At 46.0% G+C, this 21,472-nt stretch overlaps 2 protein-coding genes across 4 annotated transcripts; both read left to right on the top strand.

Moving 5' to 3' along the window:
• The first annotated feature begins 120 nt into the window (after nucleotides 1–120).
• Nucleotides 121–9,206, top strand: gabpb2a (GA binding protein transcription factor subunit beta 2a). 2 transcript variants are annotated; one of them, XM_037093928.1, is made up of 8 exons: nucleotides 121–1,176; nucleotides 3,827–3,934; nucleotides 4,501–4,668; nucleotides 4,990–5,184; nucleotides 5,276–5,459; nucleotides 5,534–5,710; nucleotides 5,796–5,914; nucleotides 5,999–9,206. In XM_037093928.1, the coding sequence occupies exons 2-8, from the start codon at nucleotides 3,827–3,829 to the stop codon at nucleotides 6,353–6,355; spliced, it is 1,308 nt and encodes a 435-aa protein (XP_036949823.1). In that variant the 5' UTR covers nucleotides 121–1,176; the 3' UTR covers nucleotides 6,356–9,206. The 2 variants fall into 2 exon arrangements, with proteins under 2 accessions (XP_036949823.1, XP_036949821.1); XM_037093926.1 differs by lacking the exon at nucleotides 121–1,176 and adding an exon at nucleotides 1,199–1,754.
• Nucleotides 9,207–10,387: 1,181 nt separating this feature from the next.
• Nucleotides 10,388–20,729, top strand: anp32e (acidic (leucine-rich) nuclear phosphoprotein 32 family, member E). Of its 2 annotated transcripts, none has more exons than XM_037093960.1 (7): nucleotides 10,388–10,577; nucleotides 14,184–14,333; nucleotides 15,402–15,524; nucleotides 15,611–15,773; nucleotides 15,852–15,943; nucleotides 16,827–16,872; nucleotides 16,965–20,729. In XM_037093960.1, the coding sequence occupies exons 1-7, from the start codon at nucleotides 10,524–10,526 to the stop codon at nucleotides 17,051–17,053; spliced, it is 717 nt and encodes a 238-aa protein (XP_036949855.1). In that variant the 5' UTR covers nucleotides 10,388–10,523; the 3' UTR covers nucleotides 17,054–20,729. The 2 variants fall into 2 exon arrangements, with proteins under 2 accessions (XP_036949855.1, XP_036949854.1); XM_037093959.1 differs by having other exon boundaries at nucleotides 15,852–15,979.
• The last annotated feature ends 743 nt before the right edge of the window (nucleotides 20,730–21,472 follow it).

The following is a 21,472-nucleotide window of genomic DNA, read 5'->3' as shown; positions in this document are numbered from 1 at the left end:
GATGTTTCAGAAATTAAGAGGAATTAATTTAATGACAGACCATATTAAAGTGGAGAAATGTCTTTATTTATATTCAAATACACAAACAGACAAATCAAACAGAACACTGAGCAAAGAAAGTTTCACTGAGCTGAAATCAAAGAAATCCTACAGCCAGAAATAACTTTAACAGGTTTTCATGAAGATTAAATCATCATTTGCAGTTTGTGATCAAATACAAATCAACTTGTTTTTCTTTAACTTCATCATTCTGAAGTTCACTCCAATGACCAGAACCAACAGCAACACCAGCGTCAGTAACACTGCAGGAGTTACAGTGAAAGAGGTCCGGCTGGTCCAAATGTGTCCGAACATTCATTCAGAAAATGTTTTGAATTCAAACTGTTTTAGTTTTCTGGAGGAAATAATCTGAATTGGTCCCATCCCTTTTTATTTTATCAGTAATTATTTATCATATGCAACAAGGCTGCCAGGGTTCTGCAGAACGCGGGTCAATTTAAGGAACTTTAGATCATTTTACATCTTCACAAAACAATGAACAGATTATTGATTAAAATCATGAAGTTTCAGTTTGTTCACTCTGAAACAGACAGAAATATTATAGTGAAGTTAAACATCATATAAAAGTGAATGTTGACAGAATTCTGTCAGATGTGTTCATTTGAAATATCTGGTGGCTGCCAAGGCTCGGTTCTGGTCCAGCTGCCTGCTTCTGCATCAGATCCACAGAATCTAAAAGTTCTCCATCAATGACTTTATTTATTTATTTGTTTATTCATTTATTTATTTATTTCAGCCTCAGCTCTCAGCAGATGACTGACAGCTGCTGATATTAATAATTCACTCTGACTGAACACAGTCGCCTCCTTGTTGTCGCTGATCACCATCACGTCCCGGTTCTGCTGCTGATCTCGGAGCAGCGGTCGGTCCGTCCGGCCCGGCGGCACGCCGCCGCAGCACTGACCGGAGGTCTGCTCCTCCGTGTCGTCACTGAGCCCGCCCACAGGGAGGTTAACTCACTCTGGCTTCCACCTCCGGTGTCGAGGGGCCGCCATTTTTATACGAGATAAAACACAAAAATAACTATTTTAAAAATCCTTCCCGGCAGGTGAACACCTGTCAGACTCTATATCACGTCAGGACACGAACACTCGCGGGAATCTACGGGAGAGGACGGTAAAACACGCTTCTACTGATCTTGCTAACAGTCTGCATGCTACAGGCTAACGGCTAACACAGCTAGCTGGTAAACAGCAGCGTCAAGTTAGAGACAATGAAGAAGACGTTTCCTGTCAGACTTTCAATATAAAATGCAGCCTGACAGTATCATGGACTGCTGATCAGACATGTGTTGTTCCAATGACTCGTCGTCAGTTTTTAATTGACTTTAAGTTTTGATCCCATGAAAATTACACGCACATCAACAACATCACAGCACTGAACTCCTAAAACTATCAATACAGCTTGTGGTCTTATTTTGAAAGCGCAGCCCACAACATCCGGGCACGTACCGGCCGCCCGTCGCTAACTTGCCGCAGTAAACAAGCCCAGAGGAGCCCGACGAGCCGCCGCAGCGCTTAATGTGCATGTTTTGCGCTTCATGGAACAGTTTGCACTTCACTGACCTGTTCGTGATAAACGCAGAGTGATAACCGCACAGAGCCGCGCGCAGAGGGATCAGTCTGTTTAGCCTGCTAGCGTGCTAACATTAGCAGAGAGGAGCACTCCGGCTGGCTCCTAACACTCCTGACGCGGTGAGTAACGTTAGCTGCTGTGTCGTCCTCCGCTGGAATAAAACCACACAACTGTTCGTCTCCATGTTTAATGAAGTGATGAGAGTAAAGACACCGAGCTGAGATTTCTTCAGTCTAAGCTGCTGTACGCGGTTTGACGGCGCGCGCCTGAAGAATGCTAGTTAACCGGATGTGGAAGTAGTTTTTTCTCCGTGTGTAAAATAGGAAATTTCTCTGTGACTTCCCCCGGAAAACCAACAACTTAATATCAAACAGTTTCCTGTCTGTGTTGCTGTAAATGTTCTGGTGGAGCTGGTTCTGGGTTTTAACGGCTGTGGCGGTACAGTACCGCTCGGAGAGGGGAGACGGGGGTACGTGGCACATGGCGGACTCTTTTCTGCCCATGAAGGCGCGTAAAATGGCTCCTCGGCCGCGGAGAGAAAACCCTCGTCCTCCTCCGTCTGAGGGCCGTGCAGCGCTCGGGGTTCCATTGTCGGACAGAGTGACGGGCTAACTCGCCTAGCTGCGGAGACTTTTCTGTTCAAAGAATCGGTCGTCTGGAGCTCAGCTGCTCTCAGATCAGCCTCACGGTCATCACTGGGCCCCGTGTGCTTCAGTTAAAGTTACAGATTTTGTGACGTGATGATATTAATGCAGTTAGCGCTCAAACTCACATGAATCCATTATCGGACAGAGTGATTGTGTTGTTTTGGTCTTTCTCAGACACGTCAGTCACACGCACAGTCCGGTTCTGTGTCACCACCCTGACCCACATTTTGTCACCCACTGGTAATAAAACATGTTCAAACTCTGATCACTTCATTGTCTGAGTTCTGCCACAGTCCAGTCAGCGTACTGAGGCGGGACCTGTCCGATAATGGACCTGCAGCTATTAGCTTCCGATCATTTCCCCTTTTACCGTAAAGTAGCGAGGAGACCAACAGGTACCGAGCCTGCAGCAGAACATGTTCCCTCACAGATCACCTGGGTCTGGTCCTGGATCAGATCTGTGCCGAGTCAACAACCGTCTGTAGTCTGAACACTGACTGCAGATCAGCATGACTTTATTTTACCTAGTAGAGTTGGTCTTCAGATTCAATAGTGAATTGAATCAACAAAGACCAACATTTAATTTTAGTTTTAGTGTTTTGATGCAAAACGTTACAGACCTCTGAAACAACCTGAGTCGTCACAGAAATGTAGAAATCATAAAGTTAATGTTAAAGTTCAGTCTGATTCAAACTGCGTGTTTCTGTAACAGACTCACACTAATAAGTTATTTATCAGTGAATTAAAAGGACGAGACTTTATTTCTCATACGTGTTATTGAATATTCACACTTTGGATTCATATAAAATCAGAACTATTGATTAGAACCACATGATAACCTGTGTTCACATTAATATGAACTGTTATTGAACATCTAATATGTGTTGTTGAAGGATCGTCGTCTTGATTTACATTTGGATCGTTTGTCTCAACAAAAGTCAGAAAATTGTAAAATACTCTTCACAGCTTCACTTCAAGTTCACACAAACTCACACTATCAATTAACTTATTTCTGTTCTCACTGAATGTGTTTGATAAGTTTAATTTAGAATAGTATATTTTACATGTTTTTAAAATGTGATTTCAGTTTGTAGAACGACACCAGTAAACCTGCTGGCTGTTATCGACCATCAGCTCTGATGTGAAAACTGTTTTTCAGAGATTACAGTGCAGAAAAAGATGCGTGTGGTAATTTATAATTATTAGATCTCAGTGAGGTTTAATGTTTCAGAGCACTGATGTCATTTTTATTATTACCTTTATTGTCACACTGAAACATCCTGCTACGTCTTTGTCACAACTGTTTGATTGTGTTTTTCCTTGCTGACGTCAGTTCCAGCTGCAGGAGAATCCGTCCTGCTCAGTCTTACAGTAACGTTCCTGACTGCTCAGCAGTCTGTCGTCTCCATCTGTTGTCCTGCAGCTAACTGTTAAATTGACCATAAAAGTAAACATGTAGCTGGTGAACAGAGGCGTTGTCTGTGTGTTCATGTGGAATAAAGTGCTGCGAGATGTTTAAGGACCTGAATGTTTGTGTGTGTCAGATGTCGTTGGTGGACCTGGGGAAGCGTCTGCTGGAGGCGGCTCGGAAAGGTCAAGACGATGAGGTCAGGAACCTGATGGCCAACGGAGCGCCGTTCACCACCGACTGGGTGAGACTCAAAGTGACGACTCGCACCGTCTGATACCGACTCTGAGTGTCAAAGTGACCGCAGGGAGCACGTGATTTAATGTGTTCTATTCTATAACCTGTGAGAAAACACATGGTGCTGCTCGCCTTCTCAGACTGTTCAGTCCAAAACAAACACTCAGCTCAACAGTTCCCACTTGAACAACAGCAGCTTGTATTTATGTTAGTTATGGTATTTCTTGATTACAGGCAGATTTTCTTTCTGAAACAAATCAGAAACTATCAGAATGATCTTTATGTTTTTCTCCTCACACAGACTGAAACAGAAATACACCAGAAAACAAAATAAACACAACCGTTTGATTCAGGCATCTGAGAGAAGAACTCTGCATTTGTATTTTTACGTCCTTCCACACATTCTTGTTTCATGTCAGTAAACTGAATATGTAGTTTTACACTCACTGAGACAAGACTTCACATTGAGGAGGAGTCATGAGCCGTCACACTGGGGGAGCAGGAGCATTTTAAGGGTTTTATGTGATTTAATGTCAGCGAGTCTGAAGACGTGTCCGTCTGTGCGTCCTATAGCTGGGGACGTCTCCGCTCCACCTGGCCGCTCAGCACGGTCATTACTCGACAGCCGACGTCCTGCTGAGAGCCGGCGTCAGCAGAGACGCCCGCACCAAAGTGGACAGAACCCCGCTGCACATGGCTGCTGCCGAGGGACACACAGTCATCGTGGAGCTGCTGGTCCGGGTCAGAACCTCTATCAGCTTTACTGCAGTTAAATTTAGTGTTTGAGCCCTTTAATTCTGTGAAAATCCGTCAGGGTTTTTATTTGTTGACTTGAAATGTTTCCAGGAGCTGATTTGTCAGTTTGTCTTCAGGCTTCTTTGACTTTGAGATGTTTCTCTTTCCCTCATGCTTTTTACCAACATGTGACTTAAACATATGTTATTTTAATGAAAAGTCAGAAATAATCTCTTCTTCATTATTGCAGTGTGTTGTTGTTCATGTTCGTGTACTTCCTCCTCCTCAGAACTCTTCACGCCTGTTTTAACTCTAACTGTCTTTCAGAGCGGCGCCGACATCAACGCCAAAGACATGCTGAAGATGACGGCTCTTCACTGGGCGGCGCAGCACGGTCATCACGGCGTGGCCGAGACCCTCATCAAACACGGAGCCGACGTGCACGCGCTCAGTAAGTTTGACAAGACGCCGTTCGACATTGCCGTCGACATCCAGAATACGGAGCTGATGCTGCTGCTGCAGGTGAGAGAGACGCTGACAGAACATCCGACAGGAACCATTATCGAGAAAATGTGTTCTGAGCTTTTCCTCCATTGTGACTGTGTTTGTGCAGGAGGGCATGCAGAACCAGGTCAATATGAACCAAGTCAATATGAACCAGGTGAACATGAACCAGGTGAGTATGAATGTGGAAACCAGCACCACCACCAGCCAGCCACAGTTCATCATCCAGGGAATACCTGCCATCCAGGGGGGCGTGGTCAACCTGGCCGAGCTGCTCAACAAGGCCAACGCAGGTACGAACACCTGAACACACTGAACGTCTAAACGAGTCCTGTGGAGGCGTAACGTTTGGGTCTTTCTGTTTCAGGTGACTCGGAAGAAGCGATGGCCGCAAGCGCTCTGGACTCCAACATCCAGCACGCCGCCGTCGTCAATGAAGGGGGTCAGAGGGTCATCACCATAGTGACCGACCAGCACGGCAACCTGCAGACCACAGGAGGGATGGCGCCACCATTCTTCGTCACCATGCAGCACGGACAGCAGAGTAAGACGCACACAGCCTTCAATCAGTGCAACACTTCCTGAGGCTGATCAGTATCTGATAATCAATCAATCTGTTTGTGCTTCAGTGTTGGCGGTGCCGGCCAACACGGTGACAGAGGAGGTGGTGACGGAGGAGACTCAGCCTCCACCCTCCAGGAAGAGGAAACTGGAGGTGACCAACAATCACAATGATGGAGGAGAGACGGTGAGTGTGACTTTCCTCTTCTCTTCTTCTTCTCTCATGTCGTTTCCTCTTTGTGATCATCTTGTTCTTCTCCTCCTCCTGCAGGAGTTGTTGCAGAGGCAGCTGCTGGAGGCCAACAGGAAGGCGCAGGAGTACCGGCAGCAGCTGCTGCGTAAGGAGCAGGAGGCCGAGGAGTACCGCATTAAACTGGAAGCCATGTCCCAAAGTCAGGCCAACAGCACCAACGCCAACACCGCCGCAATCAGCGCCGCCGCCGCCAATGCTGCCAGCCCTGAGGAGGTGGTGGGAGGGGAGGAGGATGAGGAGGAGGCAGCAGCCAGCATGGTGGAGGAGGAGGGAGAGATGGTGGTGCTGCAGGAGGGAGGGATCATCATGGAGGGGGAGGAGGGTCAGGTGACGCTGGTGGAGACGGGAGGAGAGACGACGGAGGTCAGCTCCTAACAGAGGTGGGGGAGGAGAGGTGAGGAGGGCCGACACACTGATGGAAAGACGGATCAGAACCGGAGGTAGATGGATGGACTCGCGCTAATTTGCATCCCTTTGAACAGGTGGCCAGTGTGTGACGGAGGGGGAGGGGGTGAGTCATGGTGGATGGTTTGAAGTGTGCGCCATTTTGAATCCCTGAAAGACACCAGAGTGGAGAAACAAAATGGTCTCCCAGGAACAGTGAGGGGAGAACAAAGATCGACAACAGACATGAGGGTCATGCACCATTTTGAATCCCTGAATGATTAAATACCAACAGTCCCCAAAAGATTTGTTGATAACATGTCAGAGAGGAGGAACAAAATGGCTTCCCCAGAAAGATCATTTGGAGAAAGATGGACTGATTAAACAAACATGATGGACGAGTTAATTCTTGCATCATTTTGAGTCCTCAGAAGATTTGATTCTAATATGACAGAGAGGGAAACAAAATGGCTTCTCAAAAAAAAACAACAACTAAGAGAAGACAGAGATAGAAAACAGACTAAACAAACATGGCAGGGTTTAACTGGGCACCATTTAGAGTTCCCCCATGTTCTATACCTGAATGCTTACTTAAGTGGGATGCAAAATGGAATGACTCTGGATGAGAGGATTGAAGAGATGGAGACCAGCTGAGGGAGAAGAAACCAACAGCAGAGAAGAAACCGAAAAAACAAACTCAGGAGGAGGCGGGACTTTTTACCCGAAGGCATATTTACTTTTTTTGTTGTAAACACAATCAGCGATCCCAAATCAGAATACTGAGACGGTCCTCCCCGTGTGCAGCCACGTCTGCTCCCTGAACATCGCTTCAACACACCATTTTGCTTCCCAGTTTGACTCAGAGTGCTTATAAAGACAACGTCACTGAACCTGAGGATGCAGCAGGAGTCAAGAGTCTTAGTTGGTCTGTTTAACATTTTCCTCCTTGATGTTAGAACGCCGATGGTTATCCCCAGTGCGCCATTTATATCCTTTTGTTTCTGTTTTGTTCATTTGTTTTGTCAGTGGGTTGTTTTTATCTGGTGAGTCTATGAACCAACCAGCTGTTCCTCTGATGCCTTCAGAACTCCATGTTCTGATCAACTGGGATCATTTTCACCTTTTTGAAATAATTACCCAACTCTTGCTGCAGCTGGCACCATTTTGCTTCCACAAAATAAGGCCTCCACCGGGAGCTGTGAAAGAAAAAGCCTCTTTGTCAGGATTGTTTGGACACTACGGTAACTCATTCTGAACTGCTTTCCTACTTCTTTCACTTAGTTTTTTGTTTCTAACTAGTTTTGTTACTTTTCTGATGTTTGAGGATGAAACGTTTGTTCAGAACGAGTTCACACTCGTTTAACAAATTAATCTTAAACCAAGCGAGCAAAAGGAATAATGTTAGGATGTCAGCTGGTGTCACTGCTCAACACGCCCATAAATGTTTGAGTTTAGAAAAGGCTGTGATTTCTGACAGGTCCCGAACCAGGACCTGAACCAGGAACTGAACCAGGAACTGAACCAGGAACTGAACCAGGACCTGAACCAGGTCCATCATGGAAACCTTTAATGGTGATTATTATTGAAAACTAGGTTTGTTCTCCATCATCAGGCTGTTTAAGGCTTGTTGGGTCGAACAGAACTTACTGATTAGTCTTGAAATGTTCTTCAGATTTCTGTCAGCTGAGTTTTAAAAACTTTTTCATAATCAACTTATCGATTATCAGATTTATTGACACTTAGAAACTCTTTCCAGGGATTGAATGTCATCAGCTGTGGTGTGAATTCTAAATTCACTTGAACGTTCTGATCTCTTTCAGCCATGTCGTTTTACATTCCTGTCGAGTCTGAGTGCGTTCTGATATCTTTAACTGATGAACAGCTACTCGCTCTCATTTAGATCCAGACGTCTGTGCGTGCAGATGTTCTGTTCAGAGCAGTCACAACTTTTTCAACTCAATTTTTTAGTGTCTGAATCTCACACACTTGTCATGTGGTCGTGTTGCGTGAATATTTGAAGTATTACGACCGTCAGCTCTTGATTTGCTCTCGCAGCTTCAGTCCAAATTGTTTTCCAACATGACGACAACTGAACTTTTCAAACTCAACAGTTTCTTTTGCATCAATATGTGACTTTAAACATTTGGTCATCATTAATGAGTCCAGAGGTCGTTGCGGAGGAATTGCAGCTGAAGTCTGTTGGATGTTTTATAGGAACAGGATAAATTTGTAGTTCAGATGAAACGCATGGAGTCCTGGTTCGGTTTCCTGTCCTGGGACAGCAGTTACTGATTACTACCTGTCAGCTGATAGACTCACCTGTCTGCCCTCTGATCAGTGATTCTGTGTCATTTGAGTTGAGTATGATAGTTATTTTTATAAGCTCAGCGAAGCCTACCTTTTTCTATGTACATATAAAGTTGTATTTTTTTAACTGTACCTGAATGCTTCACCATGATGATGATGATGATGATGATGATGATGATGATGATGGCTGCCTGCATTGGTAAATCTGAAATATAAACACTTGTTTTTTTTAATAAGAACTTCTTTGTTTTGTTTTTTAATGCTTTCACACAGTGACACCTGAACTCACCATGAGGCATTTAGGTGTTGAACTGACTCTGTTCTGCTTCAGCGTGACAGTTTAACTTGTGTGTTTTCAGACAGTTGATCCAAATCGATCCATCAGGAATGGAATACAACAAACAAATTTATTCTTTAAGTGGGTTTTTGTCATCTGTTTCTCTTTACAAACATTTAGAAGTCCATTAATGTGACAGAGGAAAAGCAAAATTCAACAATCCGGAAATTCTTTAATGTAAATAAATCATAAAAACAGCTTCTATTGTTATTTATATTATTTTACTGCTCTTTGACCTTGAGAGATAAAATAAAACCTGCGTCTGCTGAGAGGGATGGAAAGCTGCAGAACAGCTGCTCAATGGACCTCGTGTTGACCCGGTTCTGCCAGCTGCGGTTTCCAAGGTCCAGAATGAAACTACAACATGTTTGTTTCTGTCTTCAGTTACATGAACAGAACAATCAATGTTTGCTTCATTAGTCTGAAGGAACTTCATATACAAACTAATGTGTGGGAAATAAAGAATAAAAATAATGAAGCGTCTGATGGTTCAGTTAGAGTCTGATGACGTAAACTGACAGAGTAAAGAATCATTTCCAGAGCATTCAACATCCTCTTGTTGTGCTAGCGGTTAGTGGAGTCTAAATATATTTTTTTATTTTATTTTATTTGTTCTGTATTTTGTGATGACAGGCTGCAGGAGCACTGGGGAGCATGCTTGTAAATTGACCTTGACTGAAGTCTTCTAACATTAAATTCTTGTGTGTAAAGTTCATTCTTGACCTTGAAAACACTCTCCGTCCACCTTTAAAGCCGGTCTGAAGCCTTCGATCACATCACGCAGTCTTCAGTCGATGATAAAGTTAATTCCATGTATAGTGAGAAACTCCATCTGTTTGGACAGACTGAGATTCTGCTGAACGATCTAGGAGCTGCTTTAATGACCTAGTGGTCAGATTATTGTATCGCCTGCTAAGATACTGTGTGTAGCATCAGAGGATACATTAATACATTGAAGTTTTTACACTTAAATTACAAACTAATCCTAACTGAGATTAATTTTTTTTTTGTGGATTCAGATTCAGATTATCAGGTCGATCAGATTGGATGCATTGTTAATCCGGCCGGGTGTGAGAGAGGCACATCCTCCCTGTGCTGCTGTCGCCTCAGTGTGTGTAGCTGTTGTCTGGGTCCACCTGCAGCTCACCTGGACAATAAACTTGGCAGACTTCGTCATTTTAATGCATAAATATCGATTAATGTCATGATATTTATCAACTACAGCTCCCATGAGGCTCTGACAGGCTGCCGCTGGCTGCGGGGGGATATTACCGCCCAGCTCGTGGATTATGGCCGATCAGTCCTGAGTGACGTGCCCATCGTCCAATCAGCGGCGGCAAAGTGGCACGCGGCCAACCCTGTGTGGCGGGGGGCGGGGCCGCGAGGGAGGGGGTAGGGCGCGAGGTATCATGGAGGATCAGTAGGCAAACTGTGGCCATCAGAGGAGAGCAGCGCCCGCTCTGATCCCGGGACTTTATCAACTGTTCACCGCCCGCAAGGAGGAAACGTCTCGACATGGACATGAAGAAGAGGATCACCTTAGAGCTGCGGAACAGGAGCCCGGCGGAGGTGAGCCGCATTTTAATAACATTTTAATTGTCGCCTGAAATAGCCCGGGAGGTGATGAGCGAGCGGAGGCAGCCTGGCTGGCTGCTCCCCCTCGCTCATCACATGGAGTCCGCGCACCGACAACACGGGCGGCAAGTTAGCTGTCGGTCATTCGGTCGGTTGAAGCTCCCGTCGAGCCGCTTCTCGTCACATCGACCGGTGGCCGCGCTCAGAGCAGCTATCCCGGGTGGATGTGGAAGCATCTCCGTGGCTCCGTCCGTCCGCCCGCCCCCTCCTCCTCCCCGGTGAAATCCCTTCTGTCAGGGAGGCTCCGCGGACACATTTTAGCATCAGAACGCCATTAAGATGAACTTTATAGACATATGTGAATAAATATACGATTCCAACTGTTTGTTGGTTCAGCCATTAATCTTCATCTCACACGCCTTCACGCACTAACGAAGCGCAAGTTTAACTTTTAATCAGTCACCGGACAAACTCGACTTTACCGAAGAAGACGATGTAAAATAAAGACTAAATGTCCTTTAATGAGCGGCTGGTGCGTTTTTAAAGGTCGCGGGTGTTTGTGCGGGTGTATCGGGGTGTAGGGAGCTCACCGCGGGCTTTCGTCCCGGAAAAACACTGCGTGTTAACCTCGACAACAACGACGTCGGTTGGTGCTTCGTCGTTCTCTGCGAGCGGACATTTTAAGTCACCAACGGCTTAAACTTGGACGGAAATATCTTCACCTTCCGACATTTTGTCAAACTCCACTTCACTAAGTCCGCCTCAGAACAACAGTTAGCGTCTTTTTCGAGGCTTTGCTCGACGGTTCGCGCGGTCGTGCTCGGTGCCGGTCGTGCTCGGTGCCGGTCGTGCTCGGCGGCGGTCGTGGGGCGCACTGAGGTCGGTCACAGAGACATTTTGAGTGGGAGCTCGTGCTCGGCAGTAACGCGTTACCCGCTTAAAGTTACAGAAAGCGGATTAGCGGCGGTTCGGATGGAACCGGCGCTGATACCGACGAACTGCACCACAGCACCGCCTATATAATGAGACCGAACAGGCTCGGTACACCGAGGCTCGGTACTGTGAGGAGGGTGAAGTGTACTGAGCAGGGTCGTGTTTGGATCACAGCGGTGTAACGAGTTAAAATGGCGTTACTCCACAGCGCGTCAGTACCACAGATTACTGCCTGTAGTCTGAGCACGTGACGCCACTTCGGATTAAAATGAATGTAACTGAATATGTCGAGTAATCTGGATTAAAATCCATCGAAACGGACTGAAAACGAGTTTTAATTCGGATTGTGTCGTCGCTCTCTACGAGGCACTCTGTGTGTGTGTGATTAAGTTATATAACCGACTGCCAACCAACAGGCTTCAGTTAAATAACACTCACACACACACACACACACCGTGCAGCTCACGTTCACACTTAATTCGCCTTAGACTCGTCAGACAGTCACCGAGCTGGTGTCATGTTTTATGAATTGGGGGACGCCAGCAGATGGTGTGTGGAGGCTCACAAGACCCCCCCCCCCCCACACACACACACACACACAGTCAGTGCATGTAGATTATAGTAGGTTAACACACACACACACACACACACACACACACACACACACTCTGGTGCTGTTGGGCTCAGTATGGCTGCAGGCTGCAGCTCTGCTCTGTTACACTGAAACACTGAGGCTCTGCTGGTTATATAAGCCGGAGAACCAGAGGAACTCTGGGAAATAACCAGTCTGAACAAAGTCCTCCACAGGCGGACGTCTCACCGCAGCACGCTCACATCATACATCCACTCTTTTTAACTAAGCCACGGTTATAATCAGTATCATGAGATATGTTATAGTTTGTACAGCACATCATAAGTAGGTCTGAAATAAAGTCAATCAATAATTTGGTCCTATTAGCAGGTCATTCACAGGAAACTGGTCCTGTGGAAGAGACATCCCACCCTCACCACAACATCCAGAACCCACCAGAACCACCAGCACCCTCACTACAACACCCAGAACCCATCAGAACCACCAGCACCCTCACTACAACACCCAGAACCCATCAGAACCACCAGCACCCTCACTGATGGCTTGAACAAATCTACTAAAATAAACCTACACATGTATGAGCCCAGCAGCTGCAGATGCACATGTGTGTCTGGACTGAACAGAACATGGTATTCTGCATAAATCTGCTGGTCTCTTATTGGATGATAACGGGCCGTCACAGATAAATCGGTATCAGTGGTTCTGATGAAATGTGAACTATGTTTACAGAACTTATTACAGAAGAAGATGCTTGTGTTAATTTCTGACTTTTAGATGAGTGAGTTCAGTGTTTACAGCTCAGGTGTGATTTCAGACAGCAGGTACTGTTCTGTCATGATTCTGCTCTGCTGCGGGTCTGCGGATCCTCGTTTAAAGAAACGCCGAGCTTACAGACTGAAAGCGACTCGTTAGTCTGTCATAAACCAAGTAATCTGCAGAATAACTGAACGAGAAAATAATGATCGCTCAGCAGAATCTGGGTGAGATCAGAGGAGCAGCAGGTGGATTGTGATTGGCTGAGACACCTGTCAGTCAAAGTGCATGCGTCTGTGAGCTGAGTGATGAAGCTCAGTGAGCTGCAGCTGATGATTACCTTAGTTATTGATTATCTTGTTCGTTATTTTCTCAGCCAATCAGGTCTGTAGGATTAAAAGTGATGAAAGCCTTCAGCTGTCTGAGCAGCCGTGAGTGTGACGAGTACATTCACTCGAGTGATGTGCTTCTTTTCATTTTAAGTATTTTTACTTGCAGCTGAACACCTCAGAGGATCTTTTCCCTCCACATTACTTATTTGATGACTTCAGTTACTTTGCTGATTTCACCAGAGCAGTAAATGTTTTAATTATTCTAACAAGTTGAGCCATAATATACAGTACATACGTATGTGTACATGTCATATCTGATATCAAACCAAATATTTGAACATGAAAGCTTTACTTCCACTCAAGAAGGATTTTTCTGTGATTGTTTCCTCACCAAACAACTAAAGCAACAAATAAGTTTATCTGAGCGTCGTCTGACACAGAAGCAGCTGATGGTCACCGTCGGGTCAGGTGACTCAAAGGACTGAAAAGATGAACAGATGTACTTTCTGTCCATCAGCTGTTCAGTTAATTGATTGTTTCAGTTCTAACTTCAGTCACATCAGTTTGTCTTCCTGAGATGAAGTGAATGTTAGAGGAGCAGCAGGTCGATGCTGTGATGTCATCACACAACACAGGAACGCCCTGAAGAACAGCAGCTCCTCAACACATGTCCCAGGAGTGTAACGCCTGTCTGTCTGTCTGACTGACTGTCTGTCTGACTGTCTGACTGTCTGTCTGTCTGACTGTCTGTCTGTCTGTCTGTCTGACTGTCTGACTGTCTGTCTGTCTGTCTGTCTGACTGTCTGACTGTCTGACTGTCTGTCTGACTGACTGTCTGACTGTCTGACTGTCTGTCTGACTGTCTGACTGACTGTCTGACTGTCTGACTGTCTGTCTGACTGTCTGACTGACTGTCTGACTGTCTGTCTGTCTGACTGTCTGTCTGTCTGACTGTCTGTCTGTCTGACTGTCTGTCTGTCTGTCTCTCAGATAGCAGAGCTGGTGGTTGATAACAGTCGCTCTGCAGACGGGGAGGTTGAAGGTCTGACAGACGCGTTCACGGAGCTCGAGTTCCTCAGTATGGTCAACGTTGGTCTGAGCTCACTGGCTAAACTGCCCTCACTGCCCAAACTACGCAAGGTAACACACACACACACACACTCCCTTGAGAATCTTGATGTTTTCATGTTTTCTTCAGTATCACAGTGATCCAGTAACAGTTGTCTGTACATCCAGGGGTCCACTGCAAACAGCAGATGCTAACAGCTAATACAGCTAATTTTAATGGAGACTATGGAGGAGGAGTTGCCCTTCAGACAGGCCTCCATGATGGTGTTATGGACAGTTCATGCAGAATGTGGTGTATAAACTTGAAGCTGAGCCAAACCTACAGAGTCTGATTATTCCTCCAGAAGTCTGCAGCAGCTCCACATCACACTCGCCTGGTTTTCAGACATGTGATTGTCCATCTATTCTCGTCTTTGATTTAAGTTTATATGAAACCTCGACACAGGAGACATTTGCCCTGCTCTCAGTGAGAACACATCGTTAGCATGTTAGCATCTAGTAAGTTGGACACATTTTTCTTTTGCTCCATTTTCACATTAAATTGAGCTGCTAAACTGCAGCAGAACAACTTCATGCTCAGATGTGTAACTAGATTATTTTACATGTTTACCTGCCGATGTCTACCTGCCAATGTTTACCTGCCGATGTCTACCTGCCGATGTCTACCTGCCGATGTCTACCTGCCGATGTTTACCTGTTGATGTCTACCTGCTGATGTTTACCTGCTGATGTTTACCTGCTGATGTCTACCTGCCGATGTCTACCTGCCGATGTCTACCTGCCGATGTTTACCTGCTGATGTTTACCTGCTGATGTTTACCTGCCGATGTTTACCTGCCGATGTCTACCTGTTGATGTCTACCTGCCGATGTTTACCTGCCGATGTCTACCTGCCGATGTCTACCTGTTGATGTCTACCTGCTGATGTTTACCTGCTGATGTTTACCTGCTGATGTTTACCTGCCGATGTTTACCTGCCGATGTCTACCTGTTGATGTCTACCTGCTGATGTCTACCTGCTGATGTCTACCTGCCGATGTCTACCTGCCGATGTCTACCTGCCGATGTTTACCTGTTGATGTCTACCTGTTGATGTCTACCTGCTGATGTTTACCTGCTGATGTTTTGTCTGTTGACCAGTTGGAGCTGAGCGACAACAACCTGTCTGGTTCTCTGGAGACTCTGTCAGAGAAATGTCCCAACCTGACCTACCTCAACCTGAGCGGGAACAAGATCAAAGAGCTGAGCAACGTGGAGGCGCTGGTCAGAACACACACACACACACACACACACACACACACACACACACACACGGTTTCTAGCTGCTCACACGATATTTCTTTGTGCAGCAAAACCTGAAGAGCCTGCAGAGTCTGGACCTGTTCAACTGTGAGATCACGTCTCTGGAGGACTACAGGGAGAGCGTGTTCGAGCTGCTGCCTCAGGTGACCTACCTGGACGGCTTCGACCAGGAGGACAACGAGGCGCCCGACTCCGAGGCCGACGACGAAGGTGAGTGTTGAGAGGAGGAGTCGATCTGACTGCAACCATGACCGTCCTGCTCTGTCTGAACGTCCTCTGTGTCTCCAGACGAGGATGGCGAGGACGGGGCGGGGGCGACCGGCGACTACGATGACGAGGACGATGAAGAGGAGGACGAGGACGGCTCAGAGGGAGGAGAGGTGGGGCTGGGCTTTCAAGTGAACCGGGGCAATCAGGTGGGCAACTCAGGCTTCAGCCTGCAGGTCAACCCACAGCCGGCTCAGACACAGGCAGGCCTCAGCGTCCCATGATGCACCTGTCCTCAGCAGAGAGAGTCACAGTTTACTGTCCACTATGTTAGGGCCTCTTTATGAATTCCTGTTTATGTTTTCTAAAATGGATGTGAGGATGCGACTGAGCAGCCAGATCAACCTGTCACAGGTCAGTCTGACTGACGGCGCGCAGGAAACAGGTTTTAACATCTTTATCTACAATCATAGAAAAGTTCTTCTGTGACTCTGCTGCTGCTCTGAGCTGAGCCGGGCTCACGGTTGACCTCAGGTGTGACATCAGGTGTGACCGTGTTCTCGACCAGGTTCAGCACCAAAATGGCCGCCTCTGAGGATAAATGTCGGTAACAGGAAGTCTTTTGTCGGCTTCATTTGGCTCTCATCTTCTTCTGCTGGTTTTTCTCCAATCTCTCTCAAAACTTTCTTTTGAGAGAGATTATTGGATTTATCTTTATACATTTGATAGTTTGATTTGTGTTTTATGATTTGTAACCAATATTTAATATTTATCTCACCATCATGTTTTTATTGGTGTTCTTCTTTTCGTGAAGGTAAATGATCATTTTGGTAAACTTTTCTATCATTTCTGTTCTATATTTATTTTACGTGGAAAACGACGTGTTTCTGACAACAGCCTGTCAGAGTCGGTCTGATGGCGGTCAGCCTGGTCACCGTGGCGTAGACGTGATTCGTCGTGTTAGTGCTTCATCGTGTCATCCAATCAGAAAGTAGCTGCCTCTAATACCTGGCTCTTATTTTGAAATGAATGACTGTGACCCTTCTGTTGTCTCAGGAGGATGACGATGATGAGGACGACTATGCAGAGGAGGAGGAGGAGGGTGAGTGAAGCATCATGGGATTCTTTGTGTCAGTGGTCAGAATCCTGTCGCCTCCTCTGATTGGTCACTTGTGTCTCTTTTCCCCCATGCAGAAGATCAGGCGGGTGTTCAGGGACAGAAGAGGAAGAGAGACGTGGACGACGAAGGCGAGGATGACGACGACGATGACGACGACGACTAGTTGTCTCGCCGGCCGCGGTCTGTGTGTCGTCCTGTCCTGTTTCTGTCCGTCTCCTCCGGGCCCGACCTCCACCAGACAACAAACAGCAGGGACAGCAACAGCAGCAACAGGAACAGTGTGATCGGAGCTAGTTTGTTTCAGTCTGTCATAGAATCTCACGTCTTTATTTTTAGAGAATATATAAGAATCAGAGAAGAAGATTTTATCAGAGCTTCAGCTGTTCTCAGCCGAAGATTCACCACGTTTCCCTTTAAAACCAGGTTCAGAATCAGCGTCTCCATCTGTCCGTCTCCTCTCCACATCCTCCACCCTGACGTTCTGAGCGGCTCCTGACTGAACTAAAACTCCATCCTGCTGTGGACTGACTTCCTATATGACATCACTAACTCGCCATTGGACAGACTCTGGCGTTCTTGCAGCAGTCGTCTCTTCACGCTCGCGTCAAGCTGACGATGATCGAGGCTCAGAATACATCAGGCGACTTTTCACGCCTGGAAGCGTTGAACACCGTCAGCTGCTGACCTGACGAGCGTCCTCACCGTCCGGTTCAGACTAAAACACTTCTGCCACCATCTGATTGGTCGTTTCAAAATCTGATAAAATGCACAAACATCAACGTACAGTTGATCGGATCGGTGTGTTGCCATAGTTACCAGATCATCTTAATTAAATTCAGGCTAAACGTTTATACAGAGATCATTTCTTTAAAGGTGCAGTACGTCGGTTCTGTTGAAACCATCCAGAAATGAGTTAGCATGCTAACCTGCTAGCCCCGAGTGTGGTTTGCTAGTTAGCTGCTAATGTTTATTGTGGTGATTGATGAGTAGTTAATGATTTGAATTAATCCATATGAGATCATGGACGCAGATGACGAACACATCTAGCAGTTGTAGTTCGTCTCAGCAGAAGTTTTATCTTTAGATTTTTATATTTATTATCTGCTCATAGCATTTCTGTCGTTTCTCTACACAGATCAGCTCACAATCATGAGTAATAACAATGATTTTTATTGTAAACATAACATTTTGCTGGTGGAGGCTCCAGATCCTCCATCAGATTGTGAACCCAGCCCTCCTGTGACGCCTCACGTTTTTGGGTCTGGATCGTTGGATTCAGTCTGGAGTCACATTAGAACCTGTGAACCAGCTCTGAGATCACAAGTCCAACAGTGCTGAACAGAAAAGTGTGCTGAAGTCTTCTAGTCTGGACCGGCATTTCATTTAGTTTGCTTTCTACGAGCCGGAGCTGCTGTCCAAACCTTCCCAGAATGCACCGCTCTCAGAAACACCTGTGAGCGGAGCTTCAAAACCACCAAAGTCCAGAGTTGTCCTCAGAGTTCAGTGAAGCAGAGCCCTCTGGCATCAGGAGCTTCCTTCTCCTCGGTGGCCTCCAGCTCAAGTTTTTACAGTGTAACCTCCAACATGGCCGACAGGAAGTGTCAGCGTTCTCAGGAGAGCCTCCATCATATCACCAGTCCATCCAATCTGATCTCCACCTTTTAAAAGTACTCCGGTCGTTCAGGACTCCAGAGGATCAGGACCCGGTTCATCCTGCAGCCATATCTGTGTGGGCTCTACCAGGAGAGGACGGCGCCCCCTTCAGGACCTCTAACACCCAATCAGGGACGTCACATGTTTCCGTTCAGCCTCCTCCGTCAGTCGGAACCCTTTAGTCTGACCTGAACTGGACGAATAGTGATCACATTGACTCTGCTGTCTCTGCCCCGTCTCGCCTGCTGTAGAGAGAACGATACCATGATATTCCCAGTGTGTGTTTGATTTGTTGTAGGGGTTTTCCAGGGAAGATTAGGGGGCGGGTGGGAGGAAATCTTAGTTCTGATATGTTTTGTTTTTTTGAGTTGTCAGCGACCTGTTTTTGTCCTGATCAGCAGCTCTGTTTTTTAGTTTGATGTGAAAGCAAGCGGCTCGTCCTCAAACTGCCCGTCCCCTCGTGATGTCCGGACCGCCGCTGTGTCACACTTCAGGCTCCGCCTCCTCCTCACGGGACACCTTCATGTACACCAAAGGTTGTGTCGCGTTCAGGTGCTCCTCCAGTCGGAAACATACAAGTTTACCATCTAATTCAGACAAAAAACTGCTCTCGACATCTTTTAACTCAAAGCCTTTAGATTGAAGTGTTGATCCAGTGTGAGATCTTTGACAGCGAAACGTTTCAGCGCTCAGCATTTTTAAATCAAACAAATATTCTTAACAATTCTATGATGATTCACCTCAAACGTCTTCTGGCTTAACGAGCAGACAGAGAGCACCTGAATGCATCTTAGTGACAGGTGTACAGTGGATTATGGGAAACAGAGTACTGCATTTATTCTATCAAGGAGGCGGAGCCTGGACAGGACACACCTGTCGTGTCTGATTCAGGTGTCGCTGCTCTGCGTGGGATTCTGCAGCCAGCAGGCAGCAACTTTTTACTTTTTACTTCCTCTAGTTGTTTTAAACCGGACCAAACCTGACTGACAGGAAATAAATCAGTTAATATGATTATTAAATATCTAAAAAACAACATCAAGTAGAAAAAAAATGATACAATCATGAAGGAAAAAAGTAAATGTTGAGGTTTGTGTTAATTTATCTCCTGCAGGCGGCGTGTTGGTCCTGGTGAAGCAGCAGAATCTGTACAGCTCTGACTTTGAACTAAACTGCTGTAAACTTTTAGCTTTTCTCTCGTTTACACTCTTAAAAACGACGCAGCATTCAGGAGGTTCAGTCATTCATTGAAGAAGGTTGAACGATGATGTGACTTGATCACGTGACTGTTGAAATAGTTTAATCAGAGTTTAATCAGCGCTAACAACGGACTGCAGCTGAGATGAGGCGGCCATGTTTGTTTGACCCGCCAGCGCCTCTGTGTCCGTCACAGTTATCAGAGCTCACAAAATGTTTTAATTTGATTTAAAATGAGAAACTTGTGTGAGCGAGATGAAACTGAACTAAAACAAGAATCCACCAACCAGCTGCTTTAATACTTGCATGTTCTCGTACCCTGACGACGCCTGTGATTGGCTCGATCTGGCTCGCCGCTGTTAGAATCAGTTTATAAAATGGCGGCCATGTTCAAACAACAGCTGGCAGCTGATTGGACGAACAGTGAATTGTTCTTTGCTGTTCTTTAACGTATTATACTCTACAACAGCTGTACTAACCACTGGAGGAGCCGCCATGTTGTCACATCTAAGCCACGCCCACAGCAGTTCCTCAGAGGACACTGATTGGTTCAACCACTGTGATTGTTAACGAATCCCCGAGCAGCTGATGAGTTGACGTGGGGGTCAGTCGTCGGCGCTGTGTGGGTGCGATGAAGCGTCGTGACGCCGCTGCGCTGCGCTGCTCAACACGTAGTGTTGTCTTTAAGAGTGTAAAGGTCAAAGGTCGTCTGTCAGACCTGCTGAGGTCAGTTTAACTCTGGTTTTAAGGCAATATTGTAAATAGACTCTCAGCTCAGTTTCAGGTTTGTTTTTATTGTTTTTAATGAATTAAATGATTTTACAGATGTTTTGTTGTTTTTCTGCAGCCAGGTGATAGTTGACCCGTCTTTGACCTTTGACCCCAGCTGTTACTTCCCTCCATCATCCTGTCTGTGGGGAAAAACTGTGTTTGACTTTTTGTGTGGTGTAACAAGAACATGTCGAGGGTTTTCAATTAAAGTTTCAAAGGAACGAGTCGTGTTGATGTTTGACGCTCGCCCGAGTCACACAGATGAAGATTAAAACTCACCTGAACCTGTCGGAACACTGAGCTCGCAGCACCTGTGAGGAGAGGAGCAGGAGCCTCACCTGCAGCCTCACCTGCAGCCTCACCTGCAGCCTCACCTGCAGCCTCACTGGACAGGTGAGTTTCCTTTTGATATGACTGTCTCGTTCAGTCCAAATGATGCTGACACACCACTGAAATATTTAGTTACTGCAATCAGTTACTTTACTGTGAGTACTTGAATACCAGAAGTCTCTGATGGTACACATCTGTGTGTGTGTGTGTGCGTGTGTGCGTGTGTGTGTGTGTGTGTGTGTGTGTGTGTGTGTGTGTGTGTGTGTGTGTGTGTCCTGTAGATGGTGCTGTTGATCTTCTGTTGAAGCAGCTTCACTCTGAACCTGACATTACACTCAGCATCTCATTTATAGAGACAACAAAATGAAGTTATTGATCTTTGAACAGCTCCAGAGTTCCATGTTATTCTGAATTAAAGGACAGTTCTGCTGTTTTTAGCTGTCAGTGAATCTTTCATCATTAACTTTGTGATTATATAAAGATTTGAGTGAAGTCAACATAATATTTGTAATATTTTTATATTCAGACAAATTCAAGCACACACTGACAGATTTCCCAGCATGCACTGAGTTTAAAGTACTTCCTGTTAGTCGTTTACAGAAAACAAACATGTTGAACTTTGTCTTTTAATATT

Source organism: Acanthopagrus latus, chromosome 3 (genome assembly GCF_904848185.1).
Source record: "Acanthopagrus latus isolate v.2019 chromosome 3, fAcaLat1.1, whole genome shotgun sequence".
NCBI classification, from domain to species: domain Eukaryota; kingdom Metazoa; phylum Chordata; class Actinopteri; order Spariformes; family Sparidae; genus Acanthopagrus; species Acanthopagrus latus.
Note: the sequence above shows the minus strand (reverse complement) of the source record. Positions and strands in the feature narration are given on the sequence as shown.